Consider the following 21,853-nt stretch of genomic DNA (forward strand, 5'->3'; position numbering starts at 1 on the left):
ATCAAAATAACTATAGTTTCTATTACCATTAAATTGCCCTTTAAAAAATTATAAATTTTTTGATAAAATTTTCCTTAAGTTTTTTAAACTAAGAATGTTTAAAAAATAGGATAAATTAAAGTAATATTGTAGTGAGATGGACCTTAACAAGTTTATTATTTTAGATTTGCTTTTATTAGTTAAAAACTAATCGCCATTTCATTCAGACAGGGTGTTCCATAATTACTGCCCTTAATATATATTTTAAGAATCCTTTTCAAAAAAGCCTATTTGAAAAAGAACTGCTAACGAAATCTACAGATCTGAGAACATTAAAATCTGTTTGATTGGGTGAAAGAAAAGGAGAATTAAAAGCAAATATTAGAAACGCCTACTTTTTTAGGACAGGTTTTCTATTTCCTTAGTGATTCACTAACGTATTTGTTTTTTCCCCACTAAAATGCTAATTTTGTATATTTATGTGTATATTTAACTGCAGCTATGAGATGGTTCTAAAAATAAATTTTGATTTTAATTATGGTACACCTTATCACTAATTAAGGAATTGTTTTAGTTAATTAAAATTACTATTGGACAAGACATTTTAAAATGCTAATCTAATTCTAAGTTACTAGGCATCAGTTTTTAAGTTCATATTTCTAATCGAGCATGCATTTTACTTTTAAAATAATTTTTCATTGTAAAAATAAGTTTAACTAAGCTTTTGAATTCTATAGAAAGGGTTTTTAAAAATTAAAAGAAGTGTATTTTGTTGGAAATTTTAAAGAACATAAACGTTTTGATTAAGCTATTTTGAGTTGTTCTAAAAAGTTGTTTCTTTTGGATTTTGATAAATTGTTACATTTTAAAAATATGACTAATTATTAAGCCTCTTAATCTTTATATTATGCATTACTATTAGCAATTTTTTACTCTGATTGGTCGTTGTTTCAAATTCAGTAAACCTCAATATCTATAACTCAAGAAGATCTAAGAAATATGGAATTTTAATGATCATTCCGTATTAAATGTGTTAGAATTTTAAATGTAATATATCAGTAGCTTGAAAAACATAAAAAAATATTACATAGAAAATCTGTTCAATTTTTATTCCATGAAGCTCTTATATCTTTTATATAAATATATATTTTTATCTCTTATTGTAGCGTTAATGAAACGAAAATAGTTAACTCAGGACTGATTGTGCTCCGGAAAAAATCTGAATTTTTCGTAAATCGAAGTCTTCGATCCGTAGATTGAAGGTCCAGACGTTTAAAAAAATCATTGATCACAGATGTTTCCGGTAATCAAATTTTTAAAAGTTTAACTTAAAAACACAGTTTATTTTATAGGTTTGTAAGGGAGAGCCAGAGAAATATTTTGTAAGCTTATATTCATGATTAATATTCATCTTTTATCAGTAAATAGTTGTTATAATCATAAACTCAAGAAAGAAAGACATTGGTAAATTTTAATTACTTCTCCAGGTCATCATCGGTATGTGTAAATGGTAAAGGAATGTGTAAAATTTTAAATATATTTTAAGTATACTAAGAAATATTGAGAAAAAGGAAGAAAAAAACCTTGTTTAAATTTTTTTCAATTTAAACTATTTTTTTTCTTCTTTTTACTCGAGAAATTTTCCGGAATATTGACTTGGGCTCACCCTGTTAACTAACGTAGTGAAAATTGAACAAAAACAAGGAAAATTTACCATCATTTCATTTAACATGGACTTTTTGTTTCTTTAACNGCTGAACCTCATAGAAAGTCATGGATTTGAAAATCTAAAATGTAGCAGATACCCTGTAATTGATTATTAATCACAACTGTTTTTTTATTATTTTTTTTTTAATTTATTAAAAGCGTTTTTAAAGTTATAAAAAGGCGTTTTTGGTAATTCTGTCTCTGTCCCTGCAAATGTTTTCTTTTTTAATTATCATTATTAGTTTGAAAGGAAATATTTTTTAACAAACGCCTGTATATAAATCATAAGATAACAGATTTAAATAAAATATAAAACCCAAACTTTACTGCCTCAGTTTTTTTCCAACTATGTGCGTAAAGTTTATAGATTGTGTATAAAACAATTCATTCCAATTTCGTATTATTCAAATAAATTATTTAACGAAAATTAATTTTAAAATTGTTTATTAAGCTGCAATAAATAGCAACATATTTATTTGCTGTTATTTGTTTTACCTCTTTATGCTCTTAGGCATATAAGGCTTAGAGCTTATTTCACCAAAACCTTCGATCTTTGGCGACAGATCTTACTTACTGCCATCCATGTATGCCCACTAACTTAAAATTATACATCTGTCTGTCGATTTAGGTCTCCCTCTTGTTGTTTTTCCTTCAGGAGCTTTGGTAAGTTACATTTTGCTTAAAGGAATATTTAAAATGGGCTAAAGCTAGCTCCGTTTGAGTGTCAAAATTTTATATTCAGAATTTTCTAAAAGATTTTCGTTGGCTATTTTATTCATTAAAAATTATTAATATGCCGACATTTTTGAAAGTTTTCCATAGTTTGTCTTTCAGATTTTTTTTTTCTTTTCAGGATTTTAAGAATTAAATTAAGTCTGGTTTTTATTTAATTTAGTGAAATTTAGATGTTGTTAAAATGTAAACTTCTTAATCAAAAATTGCTGACAAACTAAGGTAAACAACGTTTAAGAGCTCAAAAAATATTTATGTAATATAAATATTTTTTGTGCTCTTAAACGTTGTTCACCTTAGTTTGTAATTTAGCACAAAGGTCGCCCACTTGTGTATTCAAAAATTGCTGGTTTTGTAATTTTAATATAATTATCGAATATAACCTTTTTTAGAAATACAAAAGGAAAAAATATCTACACACGATTTTCCTCTCAGGGGCGCAATAAGATTTATCTGTCATTTATAAAATTTCATTTTTAGTTATGACTAATAGATGGCAGCATCACAAATATGAATGCTGCTTTACATTGAGATCATTTCTCAATTAGTAAAACGTAAATTCTTTAAAAGATGGCAGCACCAGCATCTTCTTTATTTTTTATTTTTTTTCTTGTTTGACAGAAAGTTTAGGAACACCTTTCCACTTTTCAGGTAAACTAGATGAGTGAGAGACGAAAGATGACCTCAAAGAGAAACTGCGTAACTGCCAATGATTTTTCTCTCAATGGATAAAAAAAAATTTCTACCACGGAAAGATCTATAAGGATTATTACTTTCAGTAGCAATGTTTCAGCCTTTTATTGATTAACTGTGATCTGATATGGGGTGTTTCGGTGGGAAAGGAAAAAACTATCAGTGTACTATTGTTTTGTTGGATGAAACGGATTTTGTGGAAGTTATAGAGGTAAGAACAATATTTTCCCGATCTGTTAAATAAATAAATATAGATATATTTTTAGTAAAATTAAATTTTAAGATAAAAATATGTTGTTCAGTTAAAATCTTTACTATACCGATTGATATTGATTAATTGAGACATCAAAGAAGCTCATGACTGTTGATTAATACCCATAAATTCTTAAACCATTGATTTACAAATTGAAAATAAAATACTTTTTCAGTGTTTGTTGAAAATGGTGGCTAAAAATTAATTGATATTAAAAAATTATTTTTTTAATTTTTATTGATTATTTAAAAAAAAAAAGTATTACTGCGGAAGAAAAAGATTATTATTTTTTACCTTGTCATGGCTTGATTTATTTGAAATAAAGACAAAAAATGTTGAAACATCTTCATCTTTCCAACATAAATTCGTGGATGCTTTACTTGTCACATTAATTAACTCCATAATACAAATGTAAAGAGCAATAGAATAAATACTTCTCGAGCAAATTACTTATTAGTCAATTGCTAAGAAAACGGTTTGACATTTAGTGATGTTAATGGTACTTAATGCTAGAGAAATTTGTCATACACAGGTAGGAATCAATTAACTGCTTTGAAATCATATTTTTAAAAAAAATCAGAAAGTGGAGTTGATAGATTTACCGGGCAATATTAATAAATTAACAACAACAATAAAAAATATTCAAGAGTGGAATTATTGGCAAGCGCAACATTCAATTATCAGCGAATTAATAAATAAAAAATCGGAAAGTGCAGAATTAGGCAAGTGCAGAATTCATAGTTAAACAAATAGAAAGTGAACTTTATCGATTTGGCAATTGCAACATTCATACATCGAAAAAAAAATCAAAATGTTCTGTTAGTAGATTTGGAAAGTGTAGCATTCATATATTGACAATATGGCATAAATCTCTTCTCTATTAAATTTTTATTAGTCCAACTCAATAAAAATATGATAAGAATTAAAAACTCTCTGCAACACGTGACTAATCTGAAACAGATAAACACCATGCTAATGAAGTTTCTTTTTNTTTTTTTTTTTTTTTTTTTTTTTTTTTTTTTTTTTTTTTGTATAATAATAAGAAAAAGTAAAACATCTATGAACAAATACTTACGTATAGCAATGAATTGTTTATTATTAAGAATAGATTTTCTCCGCCCGAAAATTATCTATTATTGAAATTTTCCGTCTCGCTTTCAGGTCTGCCCACCCCCCTTTGTATGATGAAGGTTGTTTGTTTTTGCTTGTTCTCTCACTTATTAAAGTTGTGATTTTTATTTTTGTTACATCTTACATAAAAAGAAATGTAATCCATATCTNTATATTTAATATGAATATGAATTTAATATAATATTTAATATGAATTAAATATTATGAATAATATTTATGAATTAACATTTATTATATTACACTGGCACTAATTTAAAATATATTTTCCAGAGATCAATTATAATAAAAAAAAATTATCCAGCAATTTTTTGTTTTGCGGACCATTTGGCGCCCCATTGTGAGTAGCGCCCGGGGCATGATGCCCCCCCCTTGCCCACCCCTCACTACGCCACTGTATAGCAATGAATTGTTTATTATTAAGAATAGATTTGCTCGGCCCGAAAATTATCTATTGTTGAAATTTTCCGTCTCGCTTTCAGGCCTGCCCACCCCCCTTTGTATGATGGAGGTTGTTTGTTTTTGCTTGTGCTCACTTCTTAAAGTTGTGATTTTAATTTTTGTTACATCTCGCATAAAAAGAAATGTAATCCATATCTATTCATGGCTGATTTAGCAGTTCTGCAGAAAGATATGACTTTTATATTAAAATCCAGTAATTTTAATTGCTATAAATATTTTTAGGCGTAAAAAGGTTTTATGCAAACCTCATTTCCACCCCCCTTACTTTTACCGAATTTTCCGAAGATTTTAATACAATAAATCACAAAATATTGTTTATTATAGTATTCCTTAGTAGATTTACTTTAGAAATATTATTTAAAAAAATGAAACTGGTGACTTTTGATTATTTGAATTGATTTTGTTTTTCTGAAGATAAAACGATGAAATATTTATGGCTGGAGGATTTAGTTTATGTAAAGTAGTTCGTAAATTTTAAGTTTCGATGTAAGTAAGATGCATGCTAGATAATTCATTTCGGAAGTAGGGGGAAAAAAAAGATTTTTCGATGGGGATCACTTTTGTTTGAGCAGTTGGCTTTTGCATGTTTTTTTTTTTATATATTTACGTAATGCTTTTTTTGTTTTCTTTTTATTTATTTATTTTTATTACAACAGACACTGGCACGTGAGATGATATATTTTAAAAAAGGATCGAGATAATGCCTTTTAGAAGTTTTTTTTTTTCCGTAGAGTTTCAACTCATTTAAAATAAGTTTTTTTTTTTTTCTTTTGCTCTTAACACCTACCATTATGATGGAATTGCTCATTAAAAATAATTGTCTTAGTGCGCTGCATATATATTATATCATATCATTGCATTGTTTTTCTTGTATTGTTTTGGAAAACTGTGAACGGTTGTCTACGTTAATTATGAAGTTATTATTTTTATTATACTTTATGCGGTTTCTAAGTATGTATATTTTGCCCACGACTCAAACATACGTACATTTTTTTTCTCTTCTCTATGATAAATCTTCTTATATTAGACACGAAACTCGAAATTTCTACTATTTATCTAGTTTTTTCTTATTATTATTATGCAAAATAATTTAAATTGTTATTGAAATTAATAAAGAACTACTTCCTAGCTATCACAAGATAAGCTCTTAGTGAGGTCGGTTTTAATTGAGTCGAAGGCTTAATTTGTGATTACCTAACAGTATCCATGGTAAATAGTTGAATCATGGGACTAATTGTTACTTGAGTCAGTTTAAGTACAGTTCATATAAGGTACAGTTTAGATCAGATTTATAGAATCTATCTCAGTTTTTATGTCTACGTATTTGATCTACATTATATCTACATTGAGTTCACGCCAGTATGGCGACAACTGTCACTAAATGTTCTACAAATGTGCTAAAATCATTTGCATAAGCGACAAATTTGTCTCCTTGAAATATGTTTTGAATGTAAGAATGGAGAAAATAATAACAAAAATAGTTTTTACTTTTCTTTTAATTTTTATTTTTGTACCGAATTTCAAGCGTTTAAAAAAATCTGTTGCATTAATTTTATTGTCCAACGCGTGGTATGCAATTCAAATGCGTGGTATTCAACGAATAACTGAAAATGTCTGGTACAAAAATCATTTAAATGTTGAATTTTCACATTTACACGTCATGCTGGGCTTTGCATTCATGTACTGACAGTATAACTGTTCATCAATAAAACAATATTTTTTTGTTCTTTTAGATAATTAATTGTTAACCATACCTTCTCTGTTTTCCTCATTTATTTATTCATTTGGCCTCAGTATATTAATCTCTATGTTGATTACATTTGCTAATATTATATTGCTTTTTTTCTCTCTTAATTTTAATCGATGCAAATCTTTAATCTTTATGGGGTAATGAACCTAATTAGTTATAGGGATTAAAGATGGAAATTAATAATTTTTGATGTGTACCATTACATAAATTATGTAATAGTAAAATTCAATTTTTTTTCTCAAGTTTGTCTACCGTATTAAGTTTTAGGACCTCTAAATGAATACCTAGGTGGTCCTATGGGACCACTAAATTCTCATTGCTGATGTGTACCATAAGCATTGGTATCTTCGTAATGAATTACTTCTAGAAACACTTTTGACTATCAAGGCACTTCAGTTTTTAAAATTATTTTATTTACACAAGAAAGATATTAATTTTGACTTTTATGGTAAAGTGATTGTAAAAAATATATTTATTTATCGATAAATATTTTACCACTTTTTAATGTTAACAACCGCATAACTGTTCTTTAGGGGTAACGAATGCACGGAGAGATTGAATACGAATACTATTATTATAATTCATAGGCGGAGTTGAACTGCAGATCCAGATTTTTTATGAGTTCATTTTTGTGAAATCGTAAAAATCTACTCATAATTTTGTGAAATAGTGAAAATAATAGTGGAATGTGGTTTTTTGAGAAATCACAAAATCCAGTGATCTGTCCAGATTTTCTGTGAAAAGATTTATTTTTGAGATATTATTAAAAATCTATTAATTCATTGAGTTTGTGAAAACAGGGTCCTGAATTTTGTGAAGGGAAAAAAAAACACAAAAAGTAGTTCGTTTAGATTTTTTTTTCTCATGAAATTGTGAAAATTTTCTGTTTTGGTGTGAAGTCCTGTTTTTGTGAGAGAGAAAAATCGCATTAATTGAGTTTTGGATTGGAAATTGAATTGAGTTTGGAAATTGAAATTATGAATTAAAGACGTCCTTAATTCCGATTTTCTTAAGATAGTGGAAGATTCTCCACTGTAAAATATTTTGTGAAGGGTCCGTTTTACAATAAATAATCAGTAAATAATCCGTTTTACAATAAATAATCAGTGAATAATCCGTTTTACAATAAATAAGCAGTGAATAATCCGTTTTGGCAATCGACGTACGTCAAGGATTTGTAGCGTTATGGATGACTCCTGATATCTGTATCAGATTTAAATTTCGCTACCCTGTTATTTTGAACTTGACCTAGGAAACTAGAGAACTTTTCTGTCTAGAATTCAGGAAAATAGGCCGTTGTAGACTACCTATACAGTGAAACTAAATCACATTTGCGTTGCATGGAGGAAAAAAAAAGAAAACCACTATGCAGCTTGTATGACTCTAAAAAGACTCGAACCTATGATCCGTCAATCATTGAGGATGTTTTACGCCAGCACTGACGTGAGATCAGTCATAATCCCCAAGGCTAACGCTCTATTGCAAAACTATGTTATTCTTAAAGGATCGTCTGTACTAGCCTGACAGCCCCGGATGGGCCCTAACCTTTTTCAGAATTCCATTCCGTCTTATTCTTCTCTAAAGTTTTCTAGTTAGTTATTTTAATAGTTTTAAGGGTTTTTTTTCTTCAGACAATCAAACCACCATAGTTTATGCCTTCCTCTATTTAGGGTACCGAATGATTTGACCAAGAAGATCTAAGATGGTCAAATTACATGTATTAAGAAAGAGGGCTTGTAACTTTAAAGGGGTGACTGTTGGTGAAAATTTTGAAATGTATGGAATAGCGTAATTTGTCATTATTATTACACTCCATTCACACTCCTTTGAATAAAAAAGAAAATTCCGAAAGTGAAGAAAGTATTCTTACGCAATGGTTTTTATGCATCACGTGCCTCGTGAAAACTCATAAATAAATAAAAGTGTGTCTTTTGCGTGTTTTGGAAGCAGATTCGAAGAAACAACACGTGAATTGCTTTCCTCGCCAGAAGAATCATTGAAGTTTGTTTGCGTGCCTGCATTTGGTATTCTTTCAGAACTAGCTCAACAAGTTGTTGAAATCGAGATAAGAATTATATGTGACAATTTCAGTAGAAAATATCACAAAGAGCTATTTAATTCGCCCCATCTATGCCTTTTCTTAATTAACCCTTAAACGCACATCAAAGACCTAATGGAGAATTACATTCAGTTTTTTTAAAAAATCTTAATGCATTCAGAATCCTTCAAAACTCCTAAAAAAGTTTTCATCACTTTCCTAAGAGTTCTATTTAAGTTATTTTTTAGGCGAAAACGCTTACTTTTGTTTTCATCTGAAATTTGGAGTCACGTAATTATTCAAGAACTGGCGTCACAGGTGTCCATCTATCGTTCTTTTATAATTGCTGTGCTGAAGTTGCTGAAGACAGTCAATGAAGTTCGAAGATCAAATCTCAAGTTAAGCATATAATCCAATTTCGAAATCGTTTTATCTTACCATTTGAAATAAGTGACAAAACATCAAGATACATTTTTTAAACTTAAATGTGCTAAAATTATAATTTTTTTTTCATTCAATCAGCTGACAATTAAAATACGGATGATAGAGGTATTTGATGTGTGAGGTTTTTTTTAAAAAATAAAAAAATGAAAACTTTTGCCCTTACCGATTTCCTGCAAAAGAAATATTTTTGTGAGAGCTTAAGTAGTAAGAACCATATGTCAAATTGTTTATTTTTAGTAATTTATTGACAAACATTTGTGCAAATTTTCAAATTTCGATACCTACCATGAGCTAGTTCTAAGTGGCAAACAACAGCAATGAGTTTTCAGTGAAATAAGTTGTTTTTTTAAATCTAAATTTAATTTTTTAAAGCGAAAGCAAATGAGAATATATCGCTATTTTCATAGCAGTTGTGGCTACAGTTACAACAGTTATTTAGCAGCGCCCTCTATGCTGATTCTGAAACTGAAACAAATCTTCCATACGAAGAAAAGCCGCAGTCATGTGAAAATAAAAAACGTTTGTGATCTAATCTTTTTAAAAGTTATCCAACGCTGCCTTATCTGAGCTCAAAAAAATTTGCAAAAATCCAGTATTGTTAATTGATTTTGATAATCTCCATTTAAATTAAAAAATCTAGCCAAATTGGCAAATAAGAAAAGAAAAAAAATCATAACTTAAGCCACTAATTCGTTCTAAAACCCAAATAATTCTTTGAGGCAAAATGGTGAATGTAGTTTAAAATTATAGTTTTGCCTCAAGTCAAAGGCACTTAAACTGTGTCTTTATTTTCGTTGTCAACATTCGAGCAAGTTCAAAATCTTTACTTTAAATAACTTTGCTATAGAAAAATTTCGTTTGTTTATAGAAAACTAACAGAAAATCTGTGAAACTTGCTTCCTTGACTTTTCATAAGGCGAATGCCAAAAACCGGATGAAATGATTTGATGTAAAAAGAGAATATTTGTGTAGGAATCAATTCTTGAAAATCACGATGCTGAAATGATCGAGTATCTGGCAGCGTTTTTATACTCCGGAAAATATAACTAGTTTTTGCTGTGCATAAAAATTAGATTAATTTTGTGAGTAAACGATGTCATGAATATGAATGATTCCCATGAAAAGTCATTAACTTATTTTGATGGTTTCAGTTTAACAAGTTTTGGTTCCTTTAGAAATCGTTATTAATTATTATCTCCCATTTGACCTTTACTAATCTAGGCCACATGCTTGAAATTTTACTAATCGAATTACATACTTAAAGGGGTAAAACATTAAATTTTCGATTGCATATTAATGTGAGTCAAAAATTAATTTCCCCCTTAACTTACTTCCTTTAGTGTCATCTTGACATAGTTTTGAAATTAGTATTAGTACCTTGTTTACGGATTTATTTGATTTCTTCAAAGAGAAATATGACTAAAAAATATTTATTTTGCTAAATGCAGAGTGGGAAGGGATAGCCTGGTTGGTAGGACGTTAGACTCGTGTTCGTGAGAACGGGAGTTCGAACCGGAGAAAACCGTGTATTAAATGGCGACTGGTGCACGTTAGCCTGTTTTGAAAATATAAGGCCACTTATTTCAAAATTAAATATTCAAAACTATTACAGGGATAGAGCACTCGCCTTCCAATGAGGCTAACCGAGTTCAAACCCCAGCAATGGCTGGTCTATACGAACTCCGCACCCGACTAGCACCGACCTCCGTGCAGACGTAAATTTTCCTCAATGGTAGACGGATCATTGGTTAAAGTCTCTTTTCCGTCAGGAAAACAATTAGGGGGGAGGCTTTCGTGGTTTTCCTCTCCATTTAACACAAATACAAATTAGTTCCATCGAAAAGTCCTCCAGGAGGCTGTTTGATACGAATTCCGCACTCGGCTCTCACCGACCACAGCTCTGACGTTAAATATCCTCAGTGACAGACTGATCATGGGTTAGAGTCCCCTTGACGGCAGGTTAACCGTTGGAGGTTTTCGTGGTTTTCCTTTCCTTGTAACACAAATGCTGGTTAGTTCCATCAAAAAGTTCCCCACGAAAATTAATTTCATCCACTTCTTGATCCAGGAAGTTCCCTTGGATTTGGTTCAAAATTACAAGGCTATGGAGTTGATAACTGATACTCGTAAACTCAAAATTTAGTCGGCTGTAAAAAAAATAGGTCAGAAATAAAATAAAATTGTTGACATTATTAGTGTTATGCATTTCTTTTGATAAGATTTTTTGGAAGTATGGTGAACATGACAGGGCCATTTTAAAAATTAAGAAAAATTTTCCTGGGTTCTTCAAATAGGTTTGTGTAAAATGTAATTGTTGTATAAATCGTTTTCAATTAATAAAATTTAGGGTTTGATTGTTTGAACCATTTATTAAACATAAAATTTATGATTATTAACAGACATATAATTTGTTAGTTACAAAATGAACCTAAAGTTATTGTAATTCCTAATGATGGAACAATTTGAGTACTTTTCGATACTACCGACCATAAATTTAAAAAAAAAGTAATATGAAATTAGCTTGAACTTGAATGAAACATTTGAAAACTAAATTCAGTTCTTTACAATTTCAAACCAGCTTAAAGTAACTTGAACGTTCGAAAGAAGACAGCCCCCCCCCCCCCACCCCCGCAATAAATAATGCGAAAAGCTGAAAGCACGCGTTTTGGGGCACATGGGGCGCATTTTCGGGCAAAGAAAGTGGTAATCAGGTGTCGATTAACAAAAAAAATTGCAATCGCCATTTTTTTTTCTTCTTACATTTAGTCGCCCTGCGTCCGATGGAGACCTCTAATTTTGACTAGTGGATAGCAACAAATATTTAAGATAATAGATTAATTTGAACCAAAATAGATTTTTTAAAAAAAGTAAAATTATTATTACTTTGATTGTCTTCTTTAATTTACGGGTCGGGATAACCTGAGTGGTAGGGCGTTGGACCCAAGTCCGAAAGATCAAAGGTTTCTCATATACAAAATGGTGACTGGTGCACGCTAAATCTGTTTTAGTCATAAAGTCCTCTAAGTTCCCATAACAAATCAATAACTCTGGGAGTACTGGATCGGAGATTGATTATGCACCAGTTCAGGTTTCTGATTCATTATGATTTGTGAATGGATGGATGGTCTGTGGATGTTTCCCAGACTGTCGACCATCGTGCAGCTCTAGTGCGATGTAAATAAACTTTATTACTTTTGTAATTAAATTGGCAAAAAAAGTTGCACGTGTGCTATAAAAAGAGCGTTGCTTAGAAAAAAGAAGACATATGGCTTCTTATTTAATACTCCTTCGTTTTTAATAATTCGTTTTTGTGTCCGCGAAAAATGAAATCATGCCATCAAAATTTTGACCCCTTTCAAATCAGCTTGTTATGAACGTTTTCTAACCACTGGAAGCAAAATATATTGTCATTTATCGCCAAATAGAATTTATCGTCAATAAAAACTTCGACCACTTTCAGAGTTGCAAGAGAGTTAAAATTTCAACCGGAGCTCTGTGCCTAATGTGTGAAGCAAGCTAAATTCATTACTACTCACAATTTCGACCATTTTCCCTCATAAACTAACACCAAACTAACGAGAGAAAAATAATGAAATAAGATGCTACTTTTACAAACTAAGTTTTTCATGCAGATTAAAATGATAGAACTAATTTTTTTTCCTGATCTAAAACGAAAATCGCAGGTTATATCTTAGGAGAGCGATTCGCCATGCGTTTTTTATTTTGCATTTGAAAAAAATAAAACTTTTTTTCCCCCTTCAACTTGAAAAACGTAGTTTTAAAATTTTCAATTCAACTTATTGCTACAATTTTTGGTTTTTCTAATAATGGTCAGCGTAGGATTACATAAATGTTAATTATTTTGCTCTACTAATTCATCTAATAACTATTACATTATTTATAACCTGTTTTTTTTTTAATATCGTCCGGTCACGTATCAGATATGCTTGAATAGTTAAAATATATCCTTCTGTCCGTGGTCAACCGAAATGAATCTGGGCTGCTCTGATGAGGTAATGAATCTGAATAAACTACCCTCCTCCTCGGTAATTCTATAGAATTTCAAACTCAATTAGAAATCCTTCGACATCACTCCTTCAATGCTTCATGAACCATGACCGTGAAAAATGAACGGCGCGAATCCTTCTCCTTCTCGAATCATTTAAAAAGTGACCTCCCAACCATGACGATGCATATAAGACGCCTCCTTTTATTTACATTTATTTTTTTTCTCCTTTTCTCTTTTAGATAGAGATAATGAAAATAGATTCGAAGAGATTACGTTTGAAGCGATATGTAGCGATTATCACTCACACTTCACAATGATATTGCTAAAAATATTCAAATATAACTGCAAAGGTAGCACTAACATTCGTGAAAGATTTGAATTCGGCGCCATTTCTAACATAATAACATTCATGAAAGATTTGAATTCGGCGTCATTTCTAAACAACAAAAAAGTTGTGATAGAAAGAAAAAAAAAGAACTGCAAGAGATACTTCAAGTAAATTTATGAAAAGTTTGTAAATTTATGTAAAAATAAAAATTAGTATGAAGATGCAGCATAAAGCAATGCAACGAAATCGAATTTGGGAAAGCATTAAAGCAGTAAAAGTTCGAAATTTGCATTCAAATAAATTTATACGACATTAGTTAATAAAAAAATGAGCAACACACGAAAAAACAACTCGTCTTTATTGTTGGACAATATTTTAAGGAATCTAGTGTCGTGTCACACTTCACAATGATATTACTAAAACTATTCAAATATAACTGCAAAGGTAGTACTAACATTCGTGAAAGATTTGAATTCGGCGCCATTTCTAAACAACAAAAAAGTTGTGATAGAAAGAAAAAAAAAGAACTGCAAGAGATACTTCAAATAAATTTATAAAAAGTTTGTAAATTTATTATTAAAAAAAAAATCTGTATGAAGATGCAGCATAAAGCAATGCAACGAAATCGAATTTGGGAAATCATAAAAGCAGTAAAAGTTCGAAATTTGCATTCAAATAAATTTATACGACACTAGTTAATAAAAAAAATGAGCAACACACGAAAAAACAACTCGTCTTTATTGTTGAGCAATATTTTAAGGGATCTAGTGTCATGTCCATCCTGGTAATGTAATTTCCTGCTTTGGAGATCAAAATTGGTTAATCGCACAGTTTAGCGCTGTTGTCCTCTCCTTTCAATTCTAAATTTTATTGCAACTAGCCCGTGATCATATCAGCATTAAAATATGAATTGGAGTGCCATATCACCGAAATTAAGCCATATTTAAGCAAAACTTTTCACTAAAATTCCCGAACAATAAAGAATGCTGACACAGCTCCTCCTCCATAACCCTATACTGTATACTTAAAGAATCAAAGAAAGAAATCCTAATTTCTAATTTAAAACGTTGTTATTTGTTTAATCATAATTACTTCTTGCGGGAATTTAAAAACAGCCAATACTATGCCAAATAGATGATCTCAGTTAGCCATCAGGAAAGAAAAAAAACTTTTTTTAATTACTAGAATTATGCTTTTTTAATTATTAGAATCATCCTGTGTAAACATCATGATTTAGAACAGCAGTTTTAAATTTGGTATGAAAATTAAATGCGCATGCGCCTTTAAACTGGTATTTTCATTTTTTTAAAATATCGCTATTTAAATTAAATGTATGTTTTCGATTAATTTTTGTCAAAAAATTTATACAAATAATTCCGGAAATAGTTGTTTTTATCTTATATTTGCTTATTTGGCAACTAAATTAACAAGCTCGGCAAGTTAGTTGGTAAATTAAACTACGATATTACAGATGTACGGTAAAGGTTCCAAAAAGAAAAATATGAAAGTGCAAAAAAGATTGTGACTCCACGCAGCACATTGTAAAAAATTCTAAAATATGATATAACAGAATAGAAAACGATTCTAGAATATGATTCTGGCAACAATTTTCGAATTTAAAATCACAGAACTTAAGGTAAAAGTTCGAAAAAGAAACTGGAAAAAAGCTCGCGATTCCTAATTCCCGCGATTTAAATATTAACTTCGTGTGCAAAGTGTTTTTTAAAATGGATTTCTTTTTTAAAAGGTACATTAAAAAAACATATAATATCTTTATTCTTATTCTAATTTTCGTTCACAGGAATTTTCGAATTCGTTCTTCTCTTCCTTCATGTTCGAGATGGCGATCATATTACAAATCTTAAAGTTTAATAAATTTCGAGTGGCTAACAAAAAAATGCACCGATATGGAAATAAAACAATTTAAATTAATTGAAAATCTCATGACATATCGATATTTCTAGCAGCCGATATAGCGATAATAAAATAACGATATCATCCAGCGTTTTGTTATCTGTATTTTGATTCTCTGTAAAGTCACCACAACATTATTCCAGTTACTGTTAAATTTTTTAACATGCGTTTTCTATTGCAATACCCCAAAATTCTCTTTTCCTCTCTTTCTTTCATTATTTTTTTACTTGTGCAACTATTTTAATGATTTCCAACACTGCTCATCATAAAACAATTTTTTTCCTTCTAATCTTAGAAGATCTGGTCAAACAGGTCGAAAGTCATTGTTAATAGCCAATTAAGGTATAGGCTACCAGATTCGTGGCATGCGAAGAAAAAAGAGGAAGAAAAAGAAAACAGTAACCAAAATAATAAAGAAAGGTAACAATGAAATAAAGAAAAGCTCAAAAGGGGGGAGAAAGGTTTTAAGAAGAAAAAAAAAGGGAGGCAGATCAGTTTAATGAATTGCTGGCTTTGAATGTTGTAATGCTACCGATAACATCTGCAATAATTTTTTTTTTCTTTCTTTCCTTTTATTTAAATTTTTTTTTTTACCCCTCTTTGCGTTCTGGGTTTTTTTCTTTTTTTTTCATTTTTTAAGTCAATTTTGTTAAACTCTTTTGTATTATTATTTGATTAGGTTTGACTATAAAACATTTGTAATCGTTATTGATCCGCGATGTCATTGTGAAGAATTGCTGTTGATCCCCAGTGGCAGCTTGAAGCTCACTTAGATCGATGGTACTAGCGAGCTGTTAGCTAGCAAACATAACTTATACTTTAAATAATAAAAAATGGAATCACCTGCAATTTGTTTTCAACAATGCGTAATGCTAATCCTATGAGAACAGTTGTTTTTCACACATTTCACACGAACGGTTTTTAGGATTGGAGGTTAAAATTGCTCCAGCAATCTCTGTCCCAATTTCATGATCCAATGGTTTCAGAATTCAGAATGGAAAATGGTTTCAGACAGTTTTAAGATGCGCACAAACTCTCCCTTTTTATTATTATAGATAGCATATTTTATTACTTTAAAAACAATTTCAAACAGAAAAAAGAAGAAAAAAACTTTTTTTTTTCCCACATAAGAACAAAGAATAAAAAAGAAAAATCTCTTTCGAAAATCAAAACATTTCAGAGAATTAAAATCTTTACTTTTAAAATTATTTCTCTGAAACCTTTTCTTTAACTGAATATTAATACATTTTTGTTTTATATAAATTGCAATGGATTTCGTAATAACTGCATTCTTACAAACCACAACCATTTGAGGTAAACCTCAAATCTTACACGATTTAAAATGTCTTAGAAACGAATAAATTATTTTCTTAGAAATCAATTCCTGTAAAGTATCCATATTTTCCCATTATTTTTTTAAAAATATTTATTTTCAAATTTTGGTGCTATTTATTTAAATCTAAATACGACTAGTTTTCTCCGCGCAAAGAGCAGCTGATTCTAATAGTGGCACTCCAATTTCTCTAACCTTGATTCTTTGGAAGAAACTCAGAGGACAAAGACTGAGAAAAAATGTATATCATGCAGCCTAGCGAGGGAGAAATTAAGCGCCGTAGGTTACACCTGTGGATTGAAATTAAAAATAAAATCAATAAAATAAAAAAAGATTTTGTTTTTGCTTTTGTAATTTTATAAACAATTAAATAATAATTTCACCATAGGCATAAAATGTGAGCAAATGTTAAATTTCAGAATAAATTTTAATCTAATCATCGGATTTTCACTTTCTGTGACTCAATCGATCGAGAGTCTATTTACTGNTGTATATCATGCAGCCTAGCGAGGGAGAAATTAAGCGCCGTAGGTTACGCCTATGGATTGAAATTAAAAATAAAATCAATAAAATAGAAAAAGATTTTGTTTTTGCTTTTGTAATTCTATAAACAATTAAATAATAATTTCACCATAGGCATAAAATGTGAGCAAATGTTAAAATTCAGAATAAATTTTAATCTAATCATCGGATTTTCACTTTCTATGGCTCAATCGATCGAGAGTCTAATTACTGCAGACGATATTTTTAACTGCGAGATCTGACACTTAAACTTACTTCCTCTAAATCGATAGATTTGTATGAAAAATGTATATTTTTGATGGATTTGCATTCTAGATCCATATCTTATAATTCAAAACTATTTCAGCTATTATTAAATAAATTAAACGATAAATAATTAATAAAAAATTATTTTTGCATGGAATTATTTTCGGATAAACGAATTTTATAAATGTGTGTAAAAGTTTTGAGATTATGAAAAAATGTTTCTCCAGATATGACGAAATGCCCGAAATTTGAAATGAACGTTAAGTGATAAAAATTTGAAAATGTTCTCCAGAGTCCAGCCTGAACTATTGGGACTATAATTTCCAAATTGCGGTTACCATTATATTTTGGGCACCGGAACTTCGAATCCGCACGCAAAAAGGTATGTTTATTCCGAGAAGTAACGTTTTTGCGTCTGAATTCGTAAGTTAAAACGTGGTCGACGCTAAATGATTCGCAAATTAAACTTAAGGTTCTTTAACCATTAAGATTGAATCTTAGTGCGTAAATATCCGATCATTAGATCAAAATTTATTCATGTTTTTCACTTTTTCTTTTCTTTTTTTTGTGCACTGTATTTGTATATTTTAATATTACATTTGATTACGGGAGCTACAAAGTTTCCTTGCGGATAAATGGATATTCCTTTTAATTTTGAAATGATTTTGTCCGGGTGAAATTCTGCCCTATGATTTTCTTTCCTTATTATTGTTATTATTATTATAATTTTTCAGCAAATGAGTGACATTTTGTTAACCGATATTTTGTCAACGCGGAATTCTGCGGAAAATTTTTTTTAAATCAGAAACATCGCGGTTTATTTTTCCTTTATTCCTTTCTATGGAATAATAGTATCATACCATCCTCGAATAATAGTATGTCGATGGGATGACAAAACATGTAAAAACATGTTCTAAAAAACATGTTTTGCTTAATCTAATAGCGTAAAGACACGGGAAAGAGCCATTAATAATAAATAAATAATGGATATGTTTTAGCTTAAGTTTTTGTGTCGGTATATGTGGTTTGTTTCTGTGCATGATTTCGTAGTGTTGATCGGTACCAATTTATTAATTGTTTACTTTTTTCTCGGAGAGCAGGTATACAATTAGTTCTAAAAAAGAAGATATTTTTCAACGTCAACAAGTCACATTTTGCAGATTCATCCACTGTTGTTGTGCGTGGATTACGGAGTGTTTATGATTGAGAATTGACTGAGAACAATCTCGAGGAATGAATCTGTATCTGTTGATATGATTTCGTTTGTTTCTTGATGAGTTCAATGACTGGTTCATTCCGGAATGAGAAGAGAAAAAAAGAAAGTTTTCCTTCGTTCTTTCATTCATTAGAGTTGGCGCTGTGGTCGAGTGGAGCTTTTTATGAGTGATTCTGCTGGACCGGTTCGGGGAGTGGACGCTAAGAAGTCGCTCCAAGGACACGCTGAATGAACTAAATCGGCGTCTTTTCTTTTCGGTTAAAATAACAAGTTTTCTGCTACCTAACTTCTTCTTTACTTCGCAGTGGGCAAACTAATGATAATTATTTAGGAAGAAAATACAGAATATCTGGAGAATGAGTGTATCTAACCGCATCCATTGGTTTCTTTGTTTTTATTTGCTTACAACTTTTCAATGTTACATTATCATACGAAAACTGACAAATTAAAATTACCATTTCGAAATTCTGCAACCTTCAAATACAAATCCCCCTTCTTTTTTTTCATACGGCTCTCATTTGATATGGAAAATTCTGTGATTGGCTTGTAAAATTAAAAAAACAAAACTTAAAACACAAAAAGCACTGAGATTACTTACGCATAAGGTCAAAATAGTAGATAAACACGCAGATTTTAAATGTATCGGAAATATTAGTTATTTATTACATAACTATTATTGAACAGAAAGTTTATCAAGCAAATGAATTGCTTAAAATAATAATAATGACGATGAAATCTAATTATCTAACAAAATTTTCTAACTAATAATCAGATTGAAAAAGACAACGAACATTTTCAACCATAGTTCTGTAAAAAAAATTTCGACGCTTAAAAAAGTATTGAAAACCTTTATTTATTTAAGCGAGAATTACCCTTTTCTCGTTTATTTATATTATAATAGAATTATTTTAAAATTATTTTTAGTTTTAAGCAACGAACAGAATTTTTTTTCATACTTTTTATTTATTTTTTACGCATCCGCACTCAATCCGCAATTGGATACGCCGGTCCATACTAGTTCAGCCAGAACCATTGTTAAATTTGAAATTAATAACAATAAAAATAATTATAACACATTGTAGAAAAATTTAATATGATTTCCTTGTTTTTTACAAAACTAACATAGGTATTAAATAAAAAGGGTTATAATTTTATTTTTTCTCTAAGAGGTATGTATATGCAGCAAGGTTCACGTTAAATCAGTGGTGAAAGCCCTCTCCTTGGTTGTGTTTTAAGAGAGGTGAACCAGCTTAGGTGCTGTTTACGTCATCTGACCGGGGTCAAACTTACATGGTCGTTAACAAGGTTTATCGCAGATCTTTCGCCATGAAAAATATGAAAGCCATAGTCTAACTGTCTTACTCTTGAAGAAAAGCTATAATTTTAAACTGTTTATGCCATCTAACTGTAAGGAATTATCTGGGCTTTAAAATGGAGAAATAACTAAAATATTTTAAAAGTTATTAAACTTTTTTCAAAATCGCCAATTTTTGGCGACATTTTTTTGATCCAGATGAAAATTATCAGAATCAATGCATTATTCCTATTTTTTACAAATTTTTATGAGTCAAGATAATACAGTATACTGAGTAAGTTTCTAAATATTAAAGAGTTAGACCACGAACGCTTTTCACTTTTTCAAAACTGAGTTTTTTTTTTCTTTTCATTTTGACGTTTTGCGCCATTTTCTGAAAAACATAGATTGCGCTGGCCAAGGATAGGCTAAACTTGATATAAGGATCATTAGTGACTGTTGCAGACTCTTATCAATTATGAAAATAGCATATTATTCACAAAAAAGCATCATGTGACATCAGAGCCTTCGAAAAACGGCCTTTTTTAAAACGCTGACAAACGGGACTAGGTGTTTTTCCATTTGTTTGGGCATGTGCGTTGTATTCATGATATTTTCCCTGGAAATATTTTACTTAAAATCGTACCACCAAGAATTTTTCACTCCCTCCAATTGGCTTGGTTTTTATCATTATTAATAATAATAAATGGTAAAAAAGAATGTGGTAGAGATTATAAAAGAACATGTGCGTAAAATATTAATGAAATGCTTGCAATCTTTACGGTCGTTTTATGCTGCTGACAAAATAAAAGATTATTGTAATACTCAAACGCCGAGTGCAATTTTTTCTTCTTCGTTTGTATGAAATGCCATCGTTATCAAAGAAAGATAAAAGTGCCAGGTTTTTACTCTGACTTCGGGCAGCTTTTTTGAATGCAAGTGACTTATATTGTATGCCGATCGTTGGGTGCTTCTTCAACTGACTCCGCCCCCCCCCTCTTTCATTTAGGTCATTTGAAGGGATGGCGAAAATGCGAAAGATTTAATTTTTCATTGGCCACAAAAAACCTGCTATTTAACTAACTTGATTTTTAATTTTTTAGGGAAAAAAATGAGGTTTAGCTTACGAGGTCGTACTTACATTGTATAATTCACAAGTTAGCACCATTTTTTTAATTTAATGGTTTATAAAGAAAAGGCTTGCGCCCATAGAAGGAATTAAAACATCGATTTTTTTATATCCATACATAATATGGGTTATAGTTTTAATATATGTCATTTACAGCGTTAGATAGTAAATCAGTTAAAATTTATAAAACAGTAACATTTATATTTAGTATATGTTAAATGTTGGGATATAAATGAAAATAGAATCATGTGATTTACAGTTATTTTGGTGCTCCATTTTTTATTTCTCTATATTTTGCTTATTAAATAAAGCCTATATCATATATAACATAAGTTTGACATAAATAAATTACACAACGGGGGTTAATAAGTCACAGATAATCGTTTAAAAAACTTACACGTCGGTCAAAAATTACCGAGTTTCGAAACACAAAAAAAAGTAGTGGCTAGTCTACGAAGTTTAAATGGATTTTTTCATTTCAAATCTTGTTTAAAAAAAAAAATTATTTTTATTTATTAATTATTTTATTTTTTGACTCCTTAAAAAACAGCTACTTTAAACAAATATCATATCATGCTGTTTATTTTGAAACTAGTTTCAGTTTAAGAAGCCATAAACCATTGTTTTTAGTGTTCATCGTATACACAAATGGACTTGAGAATCTTAAAAGGTTTAA

General features: G+C 30.0%; 1 protein-coding gene across 1 annotated transcript in view; it reads left to right on the forward strand.

Moving 5' to 3' along the window:
- Positions 1 to 1,139: 1,139 nt before the first annotated feature.
- LOC107447560 (band 4.1-like protein 4) overlaps positions 1,140 to 21,853 on the forward strand; it is a gene marked incomplete in the record, with an annotated part of 78,546 nt that continues 57,832 nt past the window's right edge. Inside the window, 2 exon segments of the mRNA XM_043045995.2 lie at positions 1,140 to 1,282; positions 3,070 to 3,322. Coding sequence (XP_042901929.1) covers positions 3,239 to 3,322 — 84 coding nt within the window.

The sequence above is a fragment of the Parasteatoda tepidariorum genome, chromosome 7, assembly GCF_043381705.1.
Source record: "Parasteatoda tepidariorum isolate YZ-2023 chromosome 7, CAS_Ptep_4.0, whole genome shotgun sequence".
NCBI lineage: Eukaryota > Metazoa > Arthropoda > Arachnida > Araneae > Theridiidae > Parasteatoda > Parasteatoda tepidariorum.